Source organism: Monodelphis domestica, chromosome 1 (assembly GCF_027887165.1).
Source record: "Monodelphis domestica isolate mMonDom1 chromosome 1, mMonDom1.pri, whole genome shotgun sequence".
NCBI lineage: Eukaryota > Metazoa > Chordata > Mammalia > Didelphimorphia > Didelphidae > Monodelphis > Monodelphis domestica.
The window spans coordinates 477087500-477103977 of record NC_077227.1 but is presented as its reverse complement, the minus strand read 5'-3'; the positions used below and the strand labels follow the sequence as shown (position 1 = coordinate 477103977).

The 16478-nt window shown below is 42.6% G+C and overlaps 1 protein-coding gene across 1 annotated transcript; it reads left to right on the top strand.

Moving 5' to 3' along the window:
• The first annotated feature begins 674 nt into the window (after positions 1 to 674).
• FUT7 (fucosyltransferase 7) lies at positions 675 to 2458 on the top strand. The gene has a single exon (XM_007475406.3). The coding sequence runs from the start codon at positions 755 to 757 to the stop codon at positions 1799 to 1801; it is 1047 nt and encodes a 348-aa protein (XP_007475468.1). The 5' UTR covers positions 675 to 754; the 3' UTR covers positions 1802 to 2458.
• Positions 2459 to 16478: the final 14020 nt, after the last annotated feature.

The window sequence follows — 16478 nt, the reverse complement described above, 5'->3', positions numbered from 1 at the left end:
GAAGAATTAGTCAGGGGGAGTGGGTGTGAAGGTTGGATTGAAAATCTTTATTTAATTAATTAATTTAGAATCTTTTTCCATGGTTACATGATTCATGTTCTTTCCCTCCCCTCTCCCAACTCCCCCTCCTGTAGCTGACACACACCATTGCGTTTTACATATTATTGATGTAGGGGGATCCTTTAGAGTCTACATCCTCAATCATATCGGGTTGTGAAAGTTGGGACAAACATTCGTGGCAGAGAAACCTAACCTGGGCTTAGGGAAGGCCAGTTCCTCAAATGGATCTCCCACTACTCTGTCTCAATGCCTGTAAGCAGGGTTCAGATATTCCACACCCTTCTGGACCCAGGCTTCCATGGAGGATGCAAATGGAGCTTCTCACCTTCATTTCCTTACTTTAGCGTGGAGCTTATGGATAAATGTATACCCGAGGAGTCATCATAATAACTCACATTTATATAGAGCTTTAACCTTTCCAAAATATTTTTCTCCCAACATCCCAGTGAAATTAATCATACAAATAGTATTATTATCCCCATTTTACAGATGAGAAGATTGAGACTGAGAATAGGACCCTGATTCCGTCATATCCATTTCCTATTACCCTTTTATTGTTCTACCCCAAAGTTCCCTCCCCCTTCCCATCCCCCAGAATAACTTCCATGGACCCACATCAGCTATGACTTTCTGTTCCAGAGACAAGGAGGAGTCAGATGGATCCAAGGCACTGGTCAGGTCCGATCCTTAGGCAATGTCCGCCTACAGACTGCTCTTCTCCCATCAAGCCATGGTTGGGATGGTACTGCTCATCGCTCTCTGGCTCCTGATCGCTCATTTCCTGTCTTCAAGCAGGCCATGGGACACGGGTATATGGTCCCTGAGTGGAGTCCTACAGCCCCACTCCAAACTCACGGTCCTTATCTGGCACTGGCCCTTTAACAAGTCCCTGCCATTGGATGGTGATGTCTGTGCTCGCTACGGCGTGGCCGACTGCTGGCTCAGCACCAACCGTAGCCTCCTCCACCGGGCCAACGTAGTGGTCTTCCACCATCACGAACTCCAGAGCGGGGCCGTCCGGCTGCCTTTGGCTAAGCGGCCCCCGGGGCAGCCCTGGGTATGGACCAACCTCGAGTCTCCAAGCAATACTCACGGGCTTTCCCGTTACCGGAACATTTTCACCTGGGTCATGAGCTACCGGAGGGACTCTGACATCTTTGTGCCTTATGGAGAGCTGGTGCCCCGAGCCGGCCCTGATCTCCCCGTGCCAGCCAAGAACCGCACCGCTGCCTGGGTCATCAGTAACTACCGGCGGACGCAGAAGCGTGCGCTAGTGTACAGCCAGCTGTCTAAGTATCTCCTGATAGACGTCTTTGGCCGCGCCAGCAGGAAGCCCCTCTGCGCCGGCTGCCTCCTGCCCACCCTTGCCCCCTACCGATTCTACCTGGCATTCGAAAACTCCCAGCACCCGGACTACATCACCGAGAAGCTGTGGAGAAATGCCCTGAGTGCCGGGGTCGTGCCTGTGGTGCTGGGCCCTCCCCGGGCCACCTACGAGGCCTTCTTGCCGGCCGATTCCTTTGTGCACGTCGATGACTTCGGCTCCGTCCGGGACCTGGCCACCTTCCTGAAGAGCGTCAACGCCAGCCACTATCAGCGCTTCTTTGCCTGGCGTAAAAGGCTAGCTGTGCGGCTCTACAGCGACTGGAGGGAGCGCTTCTGCGGCGTCTGTGCCCGCTATCCCCATCTGCCCCAGGGCCAGGTCTACAGGGACTTAGAAGCCTGGTTTAAATCACAATGATCAGGCCTGCGCTGGCTAGCTGCCGCAGTGGCTCCCAGCCATCCAGGCTCTGGCTAAGTGGAGGTCGGTCGGCCCGCAGAGGCTTTTCCTGGATGGGCCCCTGGGTCCTGAGGAGCGACGGAATCCAATATGCTGTCCTGTTCTCTTCTCTTCACCTTACCTTCTACTCCTTGTTCTTTCACAGTCCCATGAAGAAGCCAGACTCCTAAAAAACAACACTAAACTCCCATGAAAGACTTTGAGTCCAGGCTGGACCATTTCCTGGATGTGTGGCCTTGGGCAAGTCACTCCTTTCAGGAGCTGTTTCCCGGCTGTAAAATGAAAATCTTGAAACGTGTGTGTGTGTGTGTGTGTGTGTGTGTGTGTGTGTGTGTGTGTGTGTGTGTGTGTGTGTGTAAGGGGATGCTGTGGTGATTTTTACCAGGATCTCTTTCACTGATGGGCCAGACTATAACTGTAAATTCAAATCCTGTGTTTTGTGACAAGGAAATCACTTTAAAAGACTGATATGAATGAGCTATGGCATGGGAGGGATTTTTGAGGGACAACAAATTCTCAGTATGAGATGCTGAAACTACTTCATCAGCGTCATGCTCACATTGGCCATGTAGTGGTATAAGAAACACAATATATAAATAAAAACCTCAGAACCTTGGAGCAAAGCCTCAGAGATTTTTCTTGCAAATGCTTAGTCAAGAGGGAGGGGAGGGGGCCAAGGGTTGTGGGGCAAACCCTGCTTCTTGATCTCAGGAAGAATGCTGTCTACTGAAAAACAGCACAGACCTACTAGGAAATGAATAACCAAGGATGAGAACCGTCCAGGTCTTAGAAGCTCCCCTCCCCTACCTATGAAACTCTGGTTTGGACTAGATGGCCCCCAAGATCATTCATCATGGGTAGAGGACAATCTAAAATCTTTCCAATGGTGTCAAAGGAGTTTTGGTGTTTGGAGCTGGGAAATGGGCTCTTATAGAAGAAGTAGGGAGGGGGCAGCTGGGTGGCTCAATGGATTGAGAGCCAGGCCTAGAGATGGGAGGTCCTGGGTTCAAATTTGACCTCAGACACTTCCTAGCTGTGTGACCCTGGGCAAGTCACTGAACCCCCATTGCCTAGTCCTCACCACTCTTCTAAGATTCTAAGAAGGAAGGTAAAGGTTTAAAAAAAAAAGAAGTGGGGAGGGGGTAATGGCACAGTTGGATAGAGCACCAGACCTGGAGTCAAGAAATCTTGAGTTCAGATTCTAACTGTGTGACCCAGGGCAAGTCACTTAACCTCAGTTTGCCTCAGTTTCCACATTTATAAAATAGGGATAATAACAACACCTCCCTCCCCAGGCTGATTGCGGGGATCAAGTAAGATCATTATAAAGTGCTTAGCACAATACCTGGCACATATATTGAAGATGTTATGTAAATGCTACCTGTTATTATTAGTGATAAAATTACATGAATAAAAATAATAATAGCTGTGTGATCCAAAGCAAGCCTCTCACCCTCTTTGGGCCTCTGCTTCTTCATGTCTAAAATGAGGCTGTGCTGAACTAGACAAGCTCTACAGTTTTTTTTGGCGCTAACATTTTATGATTTTATGAGAGGCCACAGGGAAGTTGGCAGATTGGGTTGTGGTTTCTGTGACTGGAATAGATTAGAGGGAGTGTGGGAGGGGAATGGAGAGGGGGAGAGGGGATTGATGGGTCCTGGGTCTTCTGTTATGCCTGCGCCCTTTTTCTTGGCTAGTCATTACAACAGGAACCAAAAAGAAGAGCTGGATCTGAAAACTAGTCCTAACCCCTGAAGTAATCCTAGGCAGAGCAGGCAGGTGTGAGAGGTGGAAGAGTGATGACAAAATCTCTGTGGATGATAGCCTAGGGGGTACTTGAATGCCTTGGGAGGTGCCTAGGAATTGGGTAGGGAGGGAAAGGAGCCAAATGGAGATCCCACAAAGCTTTCCTTCACAGTCTGAAATCATTCTGGAGCTTTGTTGACCATTGCCTCAAACCATTCTCCTCTTAACCAGCCCAATGGCCCTGGGCATCTCAGAGACGGAAATTCGGCTATATTGGGAGCAGCAGTGGTGATGGGAGTATTCCATATTGCTCAAGGGTGGCCATGGGGGAAGATTGAAGTAAGGACAGAATATATGCCTGGCATTTGGAATGGCAGACACGATAGGCACCTTGTCTGCCTCCTTCTTTGTAATGAACAATGGAGGCTCAAATCTATCTCGTTGTTAAAGGAGGTGGATAGGCAGAGGCCACAGCAGGAAGTGGGAAAGAAGTGTGTGTGGGGAGCCTTGCCCTAAGAGGGGTACTGTGGTTCCTTGCATCTGGGCCATGGGGCAGAACATTCATTTCTTTCTTTCTTTCTTTCTTTCTTTCTTTCTTTCTTTCTTTCTTTCTTTCTTTCTTTCTTTCTTTCTTTCTTTCTTTCTTTCTTTCTTTCTTTCTTTCTTTCTTTCTTTCTTTCTTTCTTCTTTCTTTCTTTCTTTCTTTCTTTCTTTCTTTCTTTCTCTCTTTCTTTCTCTCTTTCTTTCTCTCTTTCTTTCTCTCTTTCTCTCTTTCTCTCTCTCTCTCTCTTTCTCTCTCTCTCTCTCTCTTTCTTTCTCTCTCTCTTTCTCTCTCTCTCTCTCTTTCTTTCTCTCTTTCTCTCTTTCTTTCTCTCTTTCTCTCTTTCTCTCTCTCTTTCTTTCTTTCTTTCTTTCTTTCTTTCTTTCTTTCTTTCTTTCTTTCTTTCTTCTCTCTTTCTTTCTCTCTTCTTTCTTTCTTTCTCTCTTTCTTTCTTCCCTCACCTTCCATCTTAGAATCAATGTTGTGTATTGGCTCCAAGGCAGAAGAGCAGTGAGGGCTAGGCAATGGGGGTTAAGTGACTTTCCCAGGGTCACCCCAGCTAGGAAGGGTCTAAGCTCAGATTTGAACTCAGGATCTCTTATCCCTGGGCCTGGCTTTCAATCCACTGAGTCACTCAGCTGCCCCAGAACCATTCATTTCATTTTTTTTTTTTAATATATTTTATTTGATCATTTCCAAGCATTATTCGTTAAAGACATAGATCATTTTCTTTTCTTCCCCCCCACCCCCCATAGCCAACACGTAAGTCCACTGGGCATTAGATGTTTTCTTGATTTGAACCCATTGCTTTGTTGATAGTATTTGCATTAGAGTGTTCATTTAGAGTCTCTCCTCTGTCATGTCCCCTCAACCTCTTTATTCAGGCAGTTGCTTTTCCTCGGTGTTTCCACTCCCATAGTTTATCCTTTGCTTATGAATGGTGTTTTTTTCTCCTGGATCCCTGCAAGTTGTTCAGGACATTACACCGCCACTAATGGAGAAGTCCATTACGTTCGATTATACCACAGTGTATTAGTCTCTGTGTACAATGTTCTCCTGGTTCTGCTCCTCTCGATCTGCATCACTTCCTGGAGGTTGTTCCAGTCTCCATGGAACTCCTCCACTTTATTATTCCTTTTAGCACAATAGTATTCCATCACCAACATATACCACAGTTTGTTCAGCCATTCCCCAATTGATGGGCATCCCTCGCAGAACATTCATTTCTGTAGAAAAGCACAGACACTGGCATTGCCCCCTCTCCTTCCCAAATGCCAGGAGGAAGAACAGATTAGTTCCTAGAGGTCTGTCTTGGAAGAAGAGGTCTTTTCCTTGTTCAAACCCCACCAGAGCCTCCATTTTTTATGACAAAGAGAAAGGTGACACTAAGGCCTGCTCCCTCTGCTTGTTTCTACCCTGTTTCCCTTCCCCATTAAGATGACTCAGCTGAAATGATACCCATGGCCATGGGAGCTCTTTGTTGCCCCCTCAGAGTGACAGATGGGAAACTAAGACTAGAGAATCTCTGGGAGATGGGCATATCTAGGTAGGGGCCTTTGGGAGAGCTTGAAGGGACTCCTCTGCCCACAAAAAATCCTACCCTTTCAGACAAGTCCAGGTTATACCTCAAGTTCCAACAAGTGGAGCAGAATGAGACTCTGAGCCCAGGTCACAGGAGATACTCCAGGATTTGGGCTTCTTACCCCCTAGCATCTTGCCTGGTGCCCAACTTCAGGCTTAGCTCTAACATGAGCTGGCCCTGCACTCTGGTGGCTGGCATGGGAATTGCCCAAGATTTTAATAGAGCCTGCATCTATCCCTGTCCTGGCCCTGAAGCCACCCCTAACCCCCAGACTGGGTTCCAGAGTCTGGTATGTACCTGATGGATGTGGGAGGAGAAGACAAGATGGATAGGAACCTGCCATTTTTCATGCCTCCAACCAAAGAACTCTAGGAAGACTGCTTTCTTCTGTGGGTATTAAAGAGTTACCAGGAATGGAGAAGAAAATGATTGATGTGGCTCTTCTCCCCATTTTGGGTGACTCAAAATAACTCAGCCTTTCCTGGAGGTATGGGATATATGAGGGAGAATCTGTCCTCAACTTTCTGCTGTGGACTTGTCAGCTGGTTTAGGAGAGGGGCAAAGATTGATGGGTGACTAAGGAGAAAACAAGGGTCCTGGCAGAGTGAGTCCAGAGTGGGTCTCAATATGGCACCCAATCCCAAATCTGTGTCTCACCCCTATGAAGCAGTTAGAGCTCTGGGCCTGGAGTCAGGAAGGCCTGAGTTTAAATGGGGTGCCTCTCCTCTTCCCTCTTCCCCTCTCTCCCTTATTTGTAAGACTTCAAGGTCTACCCCAGAGTGCAGAGACTCAGGTAGCTGAGTCCTACCCTCCGTGGGACGGGGTTGGGAAGGGAAGACAAAGGTGCAGGGTTCTATCCTCTTCATCAGTCTTCCAGCTGGCTCCTTGCCTTCAGTCTAGATATCTTTTCTCCCCAGTCCATATTCAGAACATCTGTTCAAATGTTCTTCCCGTACCCCTGTTCTAACTATAAATCACCATTCTTAACCCAGGGTTGAAGGTCCTCCACAACCATTCCAGCCTGGTTTCTTTCACATGATCTCCCTTTGTGCTTTCTACGTTTCTAGCATTTTACTACCTCCCTCCTCTGTGCATATTTTGCTGCTCCTCAGGCCTTGAACCAATTTCCTCTTCATCATTATCTCTTAAAAAACAAATCTTACCTACTGCCTTAGAATCCATACTAAGTATAGTTTCCAAGGCAGAAGAGTTATGAGGGCTAGGCAGCTGATGTTAAGGGACTTGCTCAGGACCACACAGGTAGGAAGTGTCTGAGATCAGACTTGAACCCAAGACTTCCTATTTCCAGGTCTTGGCTCTCTATCCATTGAGCTTAGCTGCCTCTCATCATTATCTTCTCAAATACGTCTCTTTCCTCAAAGCTCTATTTCTGTGTCATCCTCTCCATAAAGCCTTCCTTGGCTTCCTTTTCTCCCTCTGTAGCTGATCTCTTATTATTTAATTTTCCCCAAGTGTTTTGTCTGGATCCCTCCTTTGCCCCTTATGTTATATTTATATGTGTATGTGTCATGTTCTTCTTTATACTGTAAGCTTATTGAGATTTTGTCTCCCTAACACATGACATGTCATTTACACCAGATAGATGTAAAAGTGAAATTGAGTTTCATTGAACTAACCGAATGAAGATGGGCCCTTGTGGGGATAGTGTGCCAGCCTCAGGCTCATATTGCCACCCCCTCCTCCTCTAGAAAAGGGAAGTAATTGAGGAAAGGGAGGAAAGAGGAAGAACAAATGGAAGAGTTTTCTTTTTTAGCATATACAAGTCTATGTCTGTTCTTTCTGTTATTTTTTTTTTCCAAACACTTAACCTTGCCCAGGATCACACAGCTAGGAAGTGTCTGAGGCCATACTTGAACCTATGTCCTCTTGTCTCTCCACAGTTTCCTTCTAGTTAGCCCTTCTTTCTATATTTTTTGAACTGCCCATTCTTCAAGGGAGAAAGATTCCTTTCCTTCGTATAAAACTTATATTCCAAAAACATTTTGCATAAGTTATATCATTTGACCCTCAACAAGAATCCAATTGGTTGAGTTGTTCATTGTCCTTCATTTTTGAAAAAGACCAATGACATCATAGAATTTAAGGGAGGAGAGTGGCACAAAGTCATCATTCAAGCCCAGAGTCAGGACAAATAAGATGAATGGTGGAGGCCCAGGATGCACTAGATGACTTTTGGCATCTTCAAGTTCTGGCCAAGCTCTAAGTGTTCCATCAAGTCAGCTTCAGCCTCTTTCATGGCTGTTGGAAAAAAATGTTCTCATCTACACATTTAGCTAGGGGGAAGTATTCATATGCTTAAGGTAGACATCTGCCAAGATGATTTTACCAGTATGTGACTGCTGTGCAGGGTACAGTTTCTTGGAACCACAAAGTAGAGTTGGGTGAGAGATGGACATCAAAGATGGATGAGCAATTTATATATAAAAAAGTTGATACCAAGTGACTTGTGTGGGTAAGACATTAGATACAGTAATATCACCAATTCCCTAAGCCCTAGAACTGTTAGAATGTACACTATTATTTTGGCATTTAGACCTCACAGATATAGAAAGGTAAGAAGCAATCTGAGACACTCTATTCCAGCTATGATGAACTTTTATAGGCCAAGTGCTCAAACAGCAACCCTCATGCCCTTGTGAGCTCCCCACCTTACCCAGATAGGGGAGGAAGGAAGCATTCCCATTAGGCTGCTGGTAGAGGGGTGGGTGAACTGAGGAATGTTCTCTGTTGCATGGAGAGGGGGAGGGAAGTGGTCTCCCTCTGGCACATGTGCCTTAGGTTTGCCAACGAGTCCATACTATCTCCTCTACTAAACCCTATCTTTCAGGATAGGGATTATGCTTGATCCTTCATGATGCCTAACACAAAGGCCTTGCACAAAGTGAGGATTCAATTACTATTTGTTTCATGAATTTCTACCTATATAGGTATTTCATCATTGTTTGTAGAATGGTTCACTGATTCCATGACACCAAGTCCTAGAGACTTGGCTTCTTTGGTATACTCTTTGGAGCTGGAAGACTCCAAAAGCATGGAACCATGAAGCAACACCCCATCAAGATTAGTCCTTGCAAGACTCAAAAGGATAACTTCTCAGCAGAAAGGTGGTATGCCACAGACACCAAATGAGGCATGCACTTTCAGACACGGCTAATACATTCCTTTGTTTGTTTGTCTGTACTTATTTGTCCCTAGGGAGCAGTGAGACATGACAGTGATGTAAATAAAAAACGAGGAGGAAACCTCAGTAAAACATTAACAAAATTTAAAACCTTCAGCAGTATAAAAACAAGACTGAAAGGGATATAATCTCCTTGGATAGGTTCAAGTGTAAAGTTAAAAGTGCAAGATGTCAGAGTCAAGCCTACAGTACTGATGCCCAGGGCGATGGACAGTAATAATGGACATGCAGACACCCTCTTACCTCTTATAAATAGAGATTTTTGCCTTCATTATACAGATTTTAAAAAATGAGGTAAACTGACCAAGACCTAGTCCAATTTTCTTTCCACTTTACTAAACTGCTTCAGGTGGCTTATGGAAACCAGGAAATGAACTTGTTTATCCCTTCCTTCCTTGCTTGCTTCCTTCCTTTCTTCCCTCCCTCCCTTCCCTCCTTCTTTCTCTCTTTTCTTTCTCTCAGCTAAAGTTCTGCTTCTGCAATAATCCTTTCCTGATCTTCTCCTTTCCTCTGTCCCTTCCTCTTTACTTCTTTCCTTCCTTCTTTCTTTATTCCTTCCTTCTTCTTCCTTCCTCCTTCCTTCCTTCCTTCCTTCCTTCCTCCTTCCTTCCTTCCTTCCTTCCTTCCTTCTCTTCCTCTTCTTTCTTTCTTTCTTTCTTTCTTTCTTTCTTTCTTTCTTTCTTTCTTTCTTTCTTTCTTTCTTTCTCTTCTTTCTTTCTTTCTTTCTTTCTTTCTTCTCTTCCTTCCTTCCTTCCTTCCTTCCTTCCTTCCTTCCTTCCTTCCTTCCTTCCTTCCTTCCTTCCTTCCTTCCTTCCTCCTTCCTTCCTTCTTCTTTCTTTCTTTCTTTCTTTCTTTCTTTCTTTCTTTCTTTCTTTCTTTCTTTCTTTCTTTCTTCCTTTCTTCCTTCCTTCCTTCCTTCCTTCCTCTTCCTTCCTTCCTTCCTTCCTTCTTCCTTTCTCTTCTTCCTTTCTTTCTTTCTTTCTTTCTTTCTTTCTTTCTTTCTTTCTTTCTTTCTTTCTTTCTTTCTTTCTTTCTTTCTTTCTTTCTTTCTTTCTTTCTTTCTTTCTTTCTTTCTTTCTTTCTTCTTCCTTCCTTCCTTCCTTCCTTCCTTCCCTTCCTTCCTTCCTTCCTTCCTTCCTTCCTTCCTTCCTTCTTCTTCTTCCTTTCTTTCTTTCTTTCTTTCTTTCTTTCTTCTTCTTTCTTTCTTCTTTCTTCTTCTTTCTTCTCTTTCTCTTCTTTCTTTCTCTTTCTTTCTTTCTTTCTTTCTTTCTTTTCTTTCTTTCTTTCTTTCTTTCTTTCTTTCTTTCTTTCTTTCTTTCTTTCTTTCTTTCTTTCTCTCCCAAAGTTCTGCCTTCTGCAATAATCCTTTCCATATCTCCCCTTGGGTCAACTTATATCTGAGTCTTCCCTCTGAGATAATCTCCAGTTCATCCTATTTATGGCTTATTTGTTGTAGTTATTCCCTCCATTAGACTATGAGCTCCTTGAGACTGTCTTTTGCCTATCTTTGTATCCTTAGAATTTAGCACAGTGCCTGGCATATAGTGGGCAATGAACAAGTGCTTATTGACTGACTTGGGCATTTTTCCTGGGACTTTTTTTATAGAGTGCTTGGGTTGAAAGGATGGAGATATATTTCTTCTTCTCCTTTACCTCAAACCCCTATAGCTACTAATGGCTGCTCTATAAGTCTGGAGTCTGGTGAAAACAATTCCTTAGAAGAATTATAATTTCTGAGCTATTGGTGGGGTGCCAAGAGTCCTTGTAGCAGTGCACACTTTTATTGCCCCTGAGAAGGCAGTTCATGGACAAGATCATTCCTCTTAGTTTCAAAAAAGAGATGGCTGAATGTGGCCCTATAGACAAAGAGGGGGCATTTCCTGGGCATTGTTAACTTTATCTCCGAGTAATGCTGAAATTCTAGAGTTTGAAGGTATCTAGAAAGAAAGGGAGTAACCAAATAATAAGTTGGTTCCCCCTCCCTATGGGAGGGGGGAGGAAAGAGGGGAGGGAAAGAAAATGAATCTTGGAAAAATATTTATAAATAAATAAAAATTTAAAAAGATTAGTTGGTTATTGTCCTTTGTACTAGAAGAGGACAAAATGACATCACTGATGTCTTTTGACTGCCACAAATTGGATTTAAGTGAGGCTGAAAGCTTTGTTCTCTCTTTCAGAATTATCAGAGTCTAGTGGCAGACAAAAGTCAAGAGGACTGGTGATGGCTCACGATACAGTGGATGACCTCGGCATCTTGGAAGTCTGACCATGGAACCTGCTTCAGCCTCCTTCATGGCTGGTGGAACAAATTGTTCTCATCTCCGCATTCAGCCAGGGGATATCTTCCCATGCTTGGGGTAGACCTCCCCCTACCTCACCTGAGGCCCATTGGTCACCTTCAGCCTGGTTTAGCCTGTCTGTCAAGATGGCTTATCAGCGTGTGGTTGCTATGTATGCTATGGCTTCCTGGATCCACAGGAGACAACTGGTTGAAAGGTGGACCCCAAAAGATGAGCAGCCCTGAAAAGGATTCATCAAGCCCTGGTATCAGAGGAGCTGGTCTTCCCTGAACACCCCATATACCTTCTGTGATCTTAAGGAAAAGGAGTCTAAGTCACATAAAGGCACCATGTTAGAAGGACTCTTGGACCCTAGTGGAAAAATGGAACCCATCAGAGGAGAAATGTGAATGCTTCTAGGCTACAATGAGTGTATCTGATGCAGTGGAGTGATGGACCTGGAGTAAGGACAAAAGACCCAAGTTCAAATCCAATTTCTACTTACTAGCTGTGTGACCTGGGCAAATCAGTCACTTAAACTCTATTTGCCTCAGTTTCTTCAACTTTAAAATGGAGGTAATAACAGTACCCATTTCCCAGGGTTGTTGTGGGGATCAAAGGAGATAATATTTATAAAGTGCTTTAGTACATTCCCAAGAACATGGTAGGTACTTAATAAATGTTTGTTTCTTTTCCTCCTAACTATTCTTGATATGTATTTATTATCTTGAGTACTTGTAAGGGAGTGATTATCCTTTCTGGACAACACATTGGTGAAAACCTAGAAACCACTTATATGGGAGTTATAGCTGGAGATTTTCCCAGAGTAAATCCTGTAAGGAAGCAATGAGTCCAAAGAGATATTGATCTTTTAGGGCTTCCCTCCCTTAAGATCTATTCTGAGCTTAGGGGGTCCAGAGTCAAAGTTCAAAACTCCTCTCTCCATCTCTAGATCCTCCAGCTCTTTACCTTTTGTGGAATTAATAATACATTATAATAATTGACAGTTATATAAATGTTTCAGATTTCCTTTTAAAAATATTAATAAACTGACATCATCTACAAACATTCCAATGGGTCTAGAACAAAAGAGTATTGAATATGTAAATATTAACTTTTGTTACATACAGGGTTTTTTTAAGTGTATTAAATTTAAGTAACATTAACAAGGATGTATTAAGGGCTACTTAGCTTCCTGGACTTTGCTAAGTGTTGAGGATTGAAAGAAAAGACAAACTGACTATCTCTGCTCTCAAGGAGCTCATGTGAAGGAGATAACATTTGAACCACTATATACAAACAGGATATATAAGCAGAAAGGATAAACTAGAGATAATTACCAGGAGAAAAGCACTGGCATTAGAGGAGATCTGGAAAGGATAGAGGATTTAGGATTTTAGCTAGGATTTGAAAATAGCCAGGGAATGGAGGAGATGGAGATGAAGACAGAAAGAATTCCAGATACCAGATAGCCCAAGGTAGTAACAAGATTGCCGTTTTCAGGTCTTCTCTGAACTTTTTGTTTTCTGTATTTTATTTTATTTTATTTTATTTTTATTTATTTATTTATTTTTCTTTTTTTGCATTTTTAAACATTATTTTATTTGGTCATTTCCAAACATTATTCATTGGAAACAAAGATCATTTTCTTTTCTTCCCCCCCTCCCACCACCTCTCCCATAGCCCACATGTGATTCCACTGGGTATCACATGTGTTCTTGATTCAAACCCATTTCCATGTTGTTGGTATTTGCATTAGAGTGTTCATTTAGAGTCTCTCCTCAGTCATATCCCCTCCACCCCTGTAGTCAAGCAGTTGCTTTTCCTCGGTGTTTTTACTCCCACAGTTTATCCTCTGCTTGTGGATAGTGTTTTTTAGATCCCTGCAGATTGTTCAGGGACATTGCATTGACACCAATGGAGAAGTCCATTACCTTCGATTGTACCACAGTGTATCAGTCTTTGTGTACAATGTTTTCCTGGTTCTGCTCCTCTCACTCTGCATCACTTCTTGGAGGTTGTTCCAGTCTCCATGGAATTCCTTCACTTTATTATTCCTTTTAGCACAATAGTATTCCATCACCAACATATACCACAATTTGTTCAGCCATTCCCCAATTGAAGGGCCTCCCCTCATTTTCCAATTTTTGGCCACCACAAAGAGTGCTGCTATGAATATTCTTGTACAAGTCTTTTTCCTTATTATCTCTTTGGGGTACAAATCCAGCAGTGCTGTGGCTGGATCAAAGGGCAGACAGTCTTTTAGTGCCCTTTGGGCACTAAATTGCCCTCCAGAATGGTTGGATCAATTCACAACTCCACCAGCAATGAATTAGTGTCCCTACTTTGCCACATCTCCTCCAGCATTCATTACTTTCCATAGCTGTCATGTTAGCCAATCTGCTAGGTGTGAGGTGATACCTCAGGGTTGTTTTGATTTGCATCTCTCTGATTATAAGAGATGTAGAACACTTTTTTCATGTGCTTATTAACAGTTTTGATTTCTTTGGCTGAGAACTGCCTGTTCATGTCCCTTGCCCATTTATCAATTGGAGAATGTCTTGATTTTTTGTACAATTGATTTAGCTCTTTGTAAATTTGAGTAATTAAACCTTTGTCAGAGGTCTTTATGGAGATTATTTCCCAATTTGTTGCTTCCCTTCTGATTTTAGTTACATTGGTTTTGTTTGTACAAAAACTTTTTAATTTGATGTAGTAAAAATTATTTATTTTATATTTTGTGACTCTTTCTAAGTCTTGCTTGGTTTTAAAATCTTTCCCTTCCCAAAGGTCTGACATGTATACTATTCTGTGTTCACCTAATTTACTTATAGTTTCCTTCTTTATGTTCAAGTCATTCACCCATTTTGAATTTATCTTGGTGTAGGGTGTGAGGTGTTGATCCAAACCTAATCTCTCCCACACTGTCTTCCAATTTCCCCAGCAGTTTTTATCAAATAATGGATTTTTGTCCGAAAAGCTGGGGTCTTTGGGTTTGTCATAAACTGTCTTGCTGAGATCATTTACGCCAAGTCTATTCCACTGATCCTCCTTTCTGTCTCTTAGCCAGTACCAAATTGTTTTGATAACCACTGCTTTATAGTATAGTTTGAGATCTGGGACTGCAAGTCCTCCTTCCTTTGCATTTTTTTTCATGATTTCCCTGGATATCCTTGATCTTTTGTTCTTCCAAATGCACATTCAAAGTTATGATTACTAGCTGTGTATTTCCCAGCATTTTGATTTCTGCTCATGTTCCTGCCTTTTCTTCTTTCATTATTTCCTTCTACACCAATGTTTGCTTTTAAACAGTCCCCCTTGTTCCCACCCTTATTTTACTTCCCTTTCTACCCCACTCTCTTCTAATTCCCCACCCTTATTTTCCCTGTAGTCTTTCTAAAATTAACCCCCTGCCCCCTCCCTCTCTTGTACTGCTTCCCTCCCCACCAGACCTTTGGTACCCTTCTAGTCCCCTATAGGGCGCAAATCTATTCTCTGCCCCCAATGGATTGGATTGTTTTTCCTTCTTTGAGTCAATTTCAAAGCATGTAAAAGTTTGAGTATTTCCTGTCTCCGACCTCTTTACCCTTCCAGTGTATTGATGTTCTCCCCCTCCCACCATGAGCTTCTTTGTGACATATAAATTTACCCCCATTTCTTTCTTTTCCCATTTCTTTTAATATTAACCTATTTTCAAGCTCTAGTTACATATATATGTACTCATATGTATGTATTTATGCATGCATATATCTATATACCTATTTATGTCTTGTCCTTTCATCCTATAGTTTGTCATTGTTCCCTCTAAGTGTACTTCTTTTTGCTGCCCAGGTAATAACAATAGTTTTTAAGAGTTACCAATGACCTCTTTTCTTATAGGGATACATATCATTTTAACTTATTGAGTCTCTTAAAAAATTTGTGTTGTTTTGTTTTGTTTTTCTTTTTCCCCCTCTTTTTTAATTACCCTTTGATGAGTCTCTTGAGTTCTGTGTTTGGACATCAAATTTTCTCTTCAGGTCTGGTCTTTTCTTTATGAATTCTTGAAATCCTTCTATTTTGTTGAATGACCATACTTTCCCCTGTAAGAATATAGTCAGTTTTGCTGGATAGTTGATTCTTGGTTGTAGACCTAGTTCCCTTGCTTTCCGGAATATCATATTCTATGCCTTTCTTTTTTTCAGTGTGGGTGCAGCCAGATCCTGAGTTATCCTCACTGTGGTTGCTTGGTATCTGAATGACTTCTTCTTGGCAGTTTGTAATATCTTTTCTTTGGTCTGATAGTTCTTGAATTTGGCTATAACATTCCTGGGTGTTGTCAGTTGGGGATTAAGTACAGGAGGTGATCTGTGGATTCTATCAATCTCCACTTTTCCCTCTTGTTCAAGGATTTCGGGGCAGTTTTCTTTAATAATTTCCTGTAATATAATGTCCAGGCTTTTTCTTTTGTCATGGTCTTCTGGTAGGCCAATGATTCTTAAATTGTCTCTCCTTGAACGATTTTCTAAATCCTCTGTTTTGTGAATGAGATGCTTCATATTTTCCTCAATTTTTTTCATTCTTTTGGTTTTGTTTTATAGTGTCCTGCTGCCTTGTGAGGTCACTTGATTCTAGTTGTTGTATTCTGGTTCTTAAAGACTGGATTTCATCCTTAGTTTTTTGGTCGTCCTTTTCCTTTTGGTCTGATTTTCTTTGGAGGTCATCTTTCATCTTCTTCACCTCATCTTTCATCTGCTTTGCCTCATCTTTCATCTCCTTTGCTTCATTTTCCAGCTGGTTGATTTTGGCTTTCAAGACACTATTTTCTTGTTTTAGTTCAAGTGCCTCTGTTTCCAGATGACTTATCTTAGTTTTTAAGTTCTTTTCCCAATTGTCTTCAACCTCTCTTAATTGTGTTTTGAATTGCATTTTGAGTTCTTCCAAAGCCTGTATCCAAATCGCTGGGATTTTTTATTTTTCCTTTGCTGATCCCTCCCCCTCTGTTTTGGTCACTCTTTGCTCATTACCTGTGCAGAAGCTGTCTATTGTAATTTCTTTCTTCTTTTTCTGTTATTTGCTTGAGTTTACCCCTTCTTTGCTCCCCGTATTTGTCTGTGCTCTTGCTCATCTCATTTTTTTTGGTTTTGGGGCTGTCAGTCTCCCCTCTTGGAACTTTGTCGGATCTCTTGGTACAGTCTCTAGGGGAGGAATGTTAGCTTCCCTGTCCTCTGGAGGCTTTTGATTGGATTAAGTTCAACTGGATTGGTCTGGATGTGCCCCGAGGCAACGGTGAGACTGGAGCCAGATGG

Excerpts from the sequence above, each read along its gene's own strand:
- FUT7 (XM_007475406.3), top strand. The coding sequence starts at position 755 with ATGTCCGCCTACAGACTGCTCTTCTCCCATCAAGCCATGGTTGGGATG.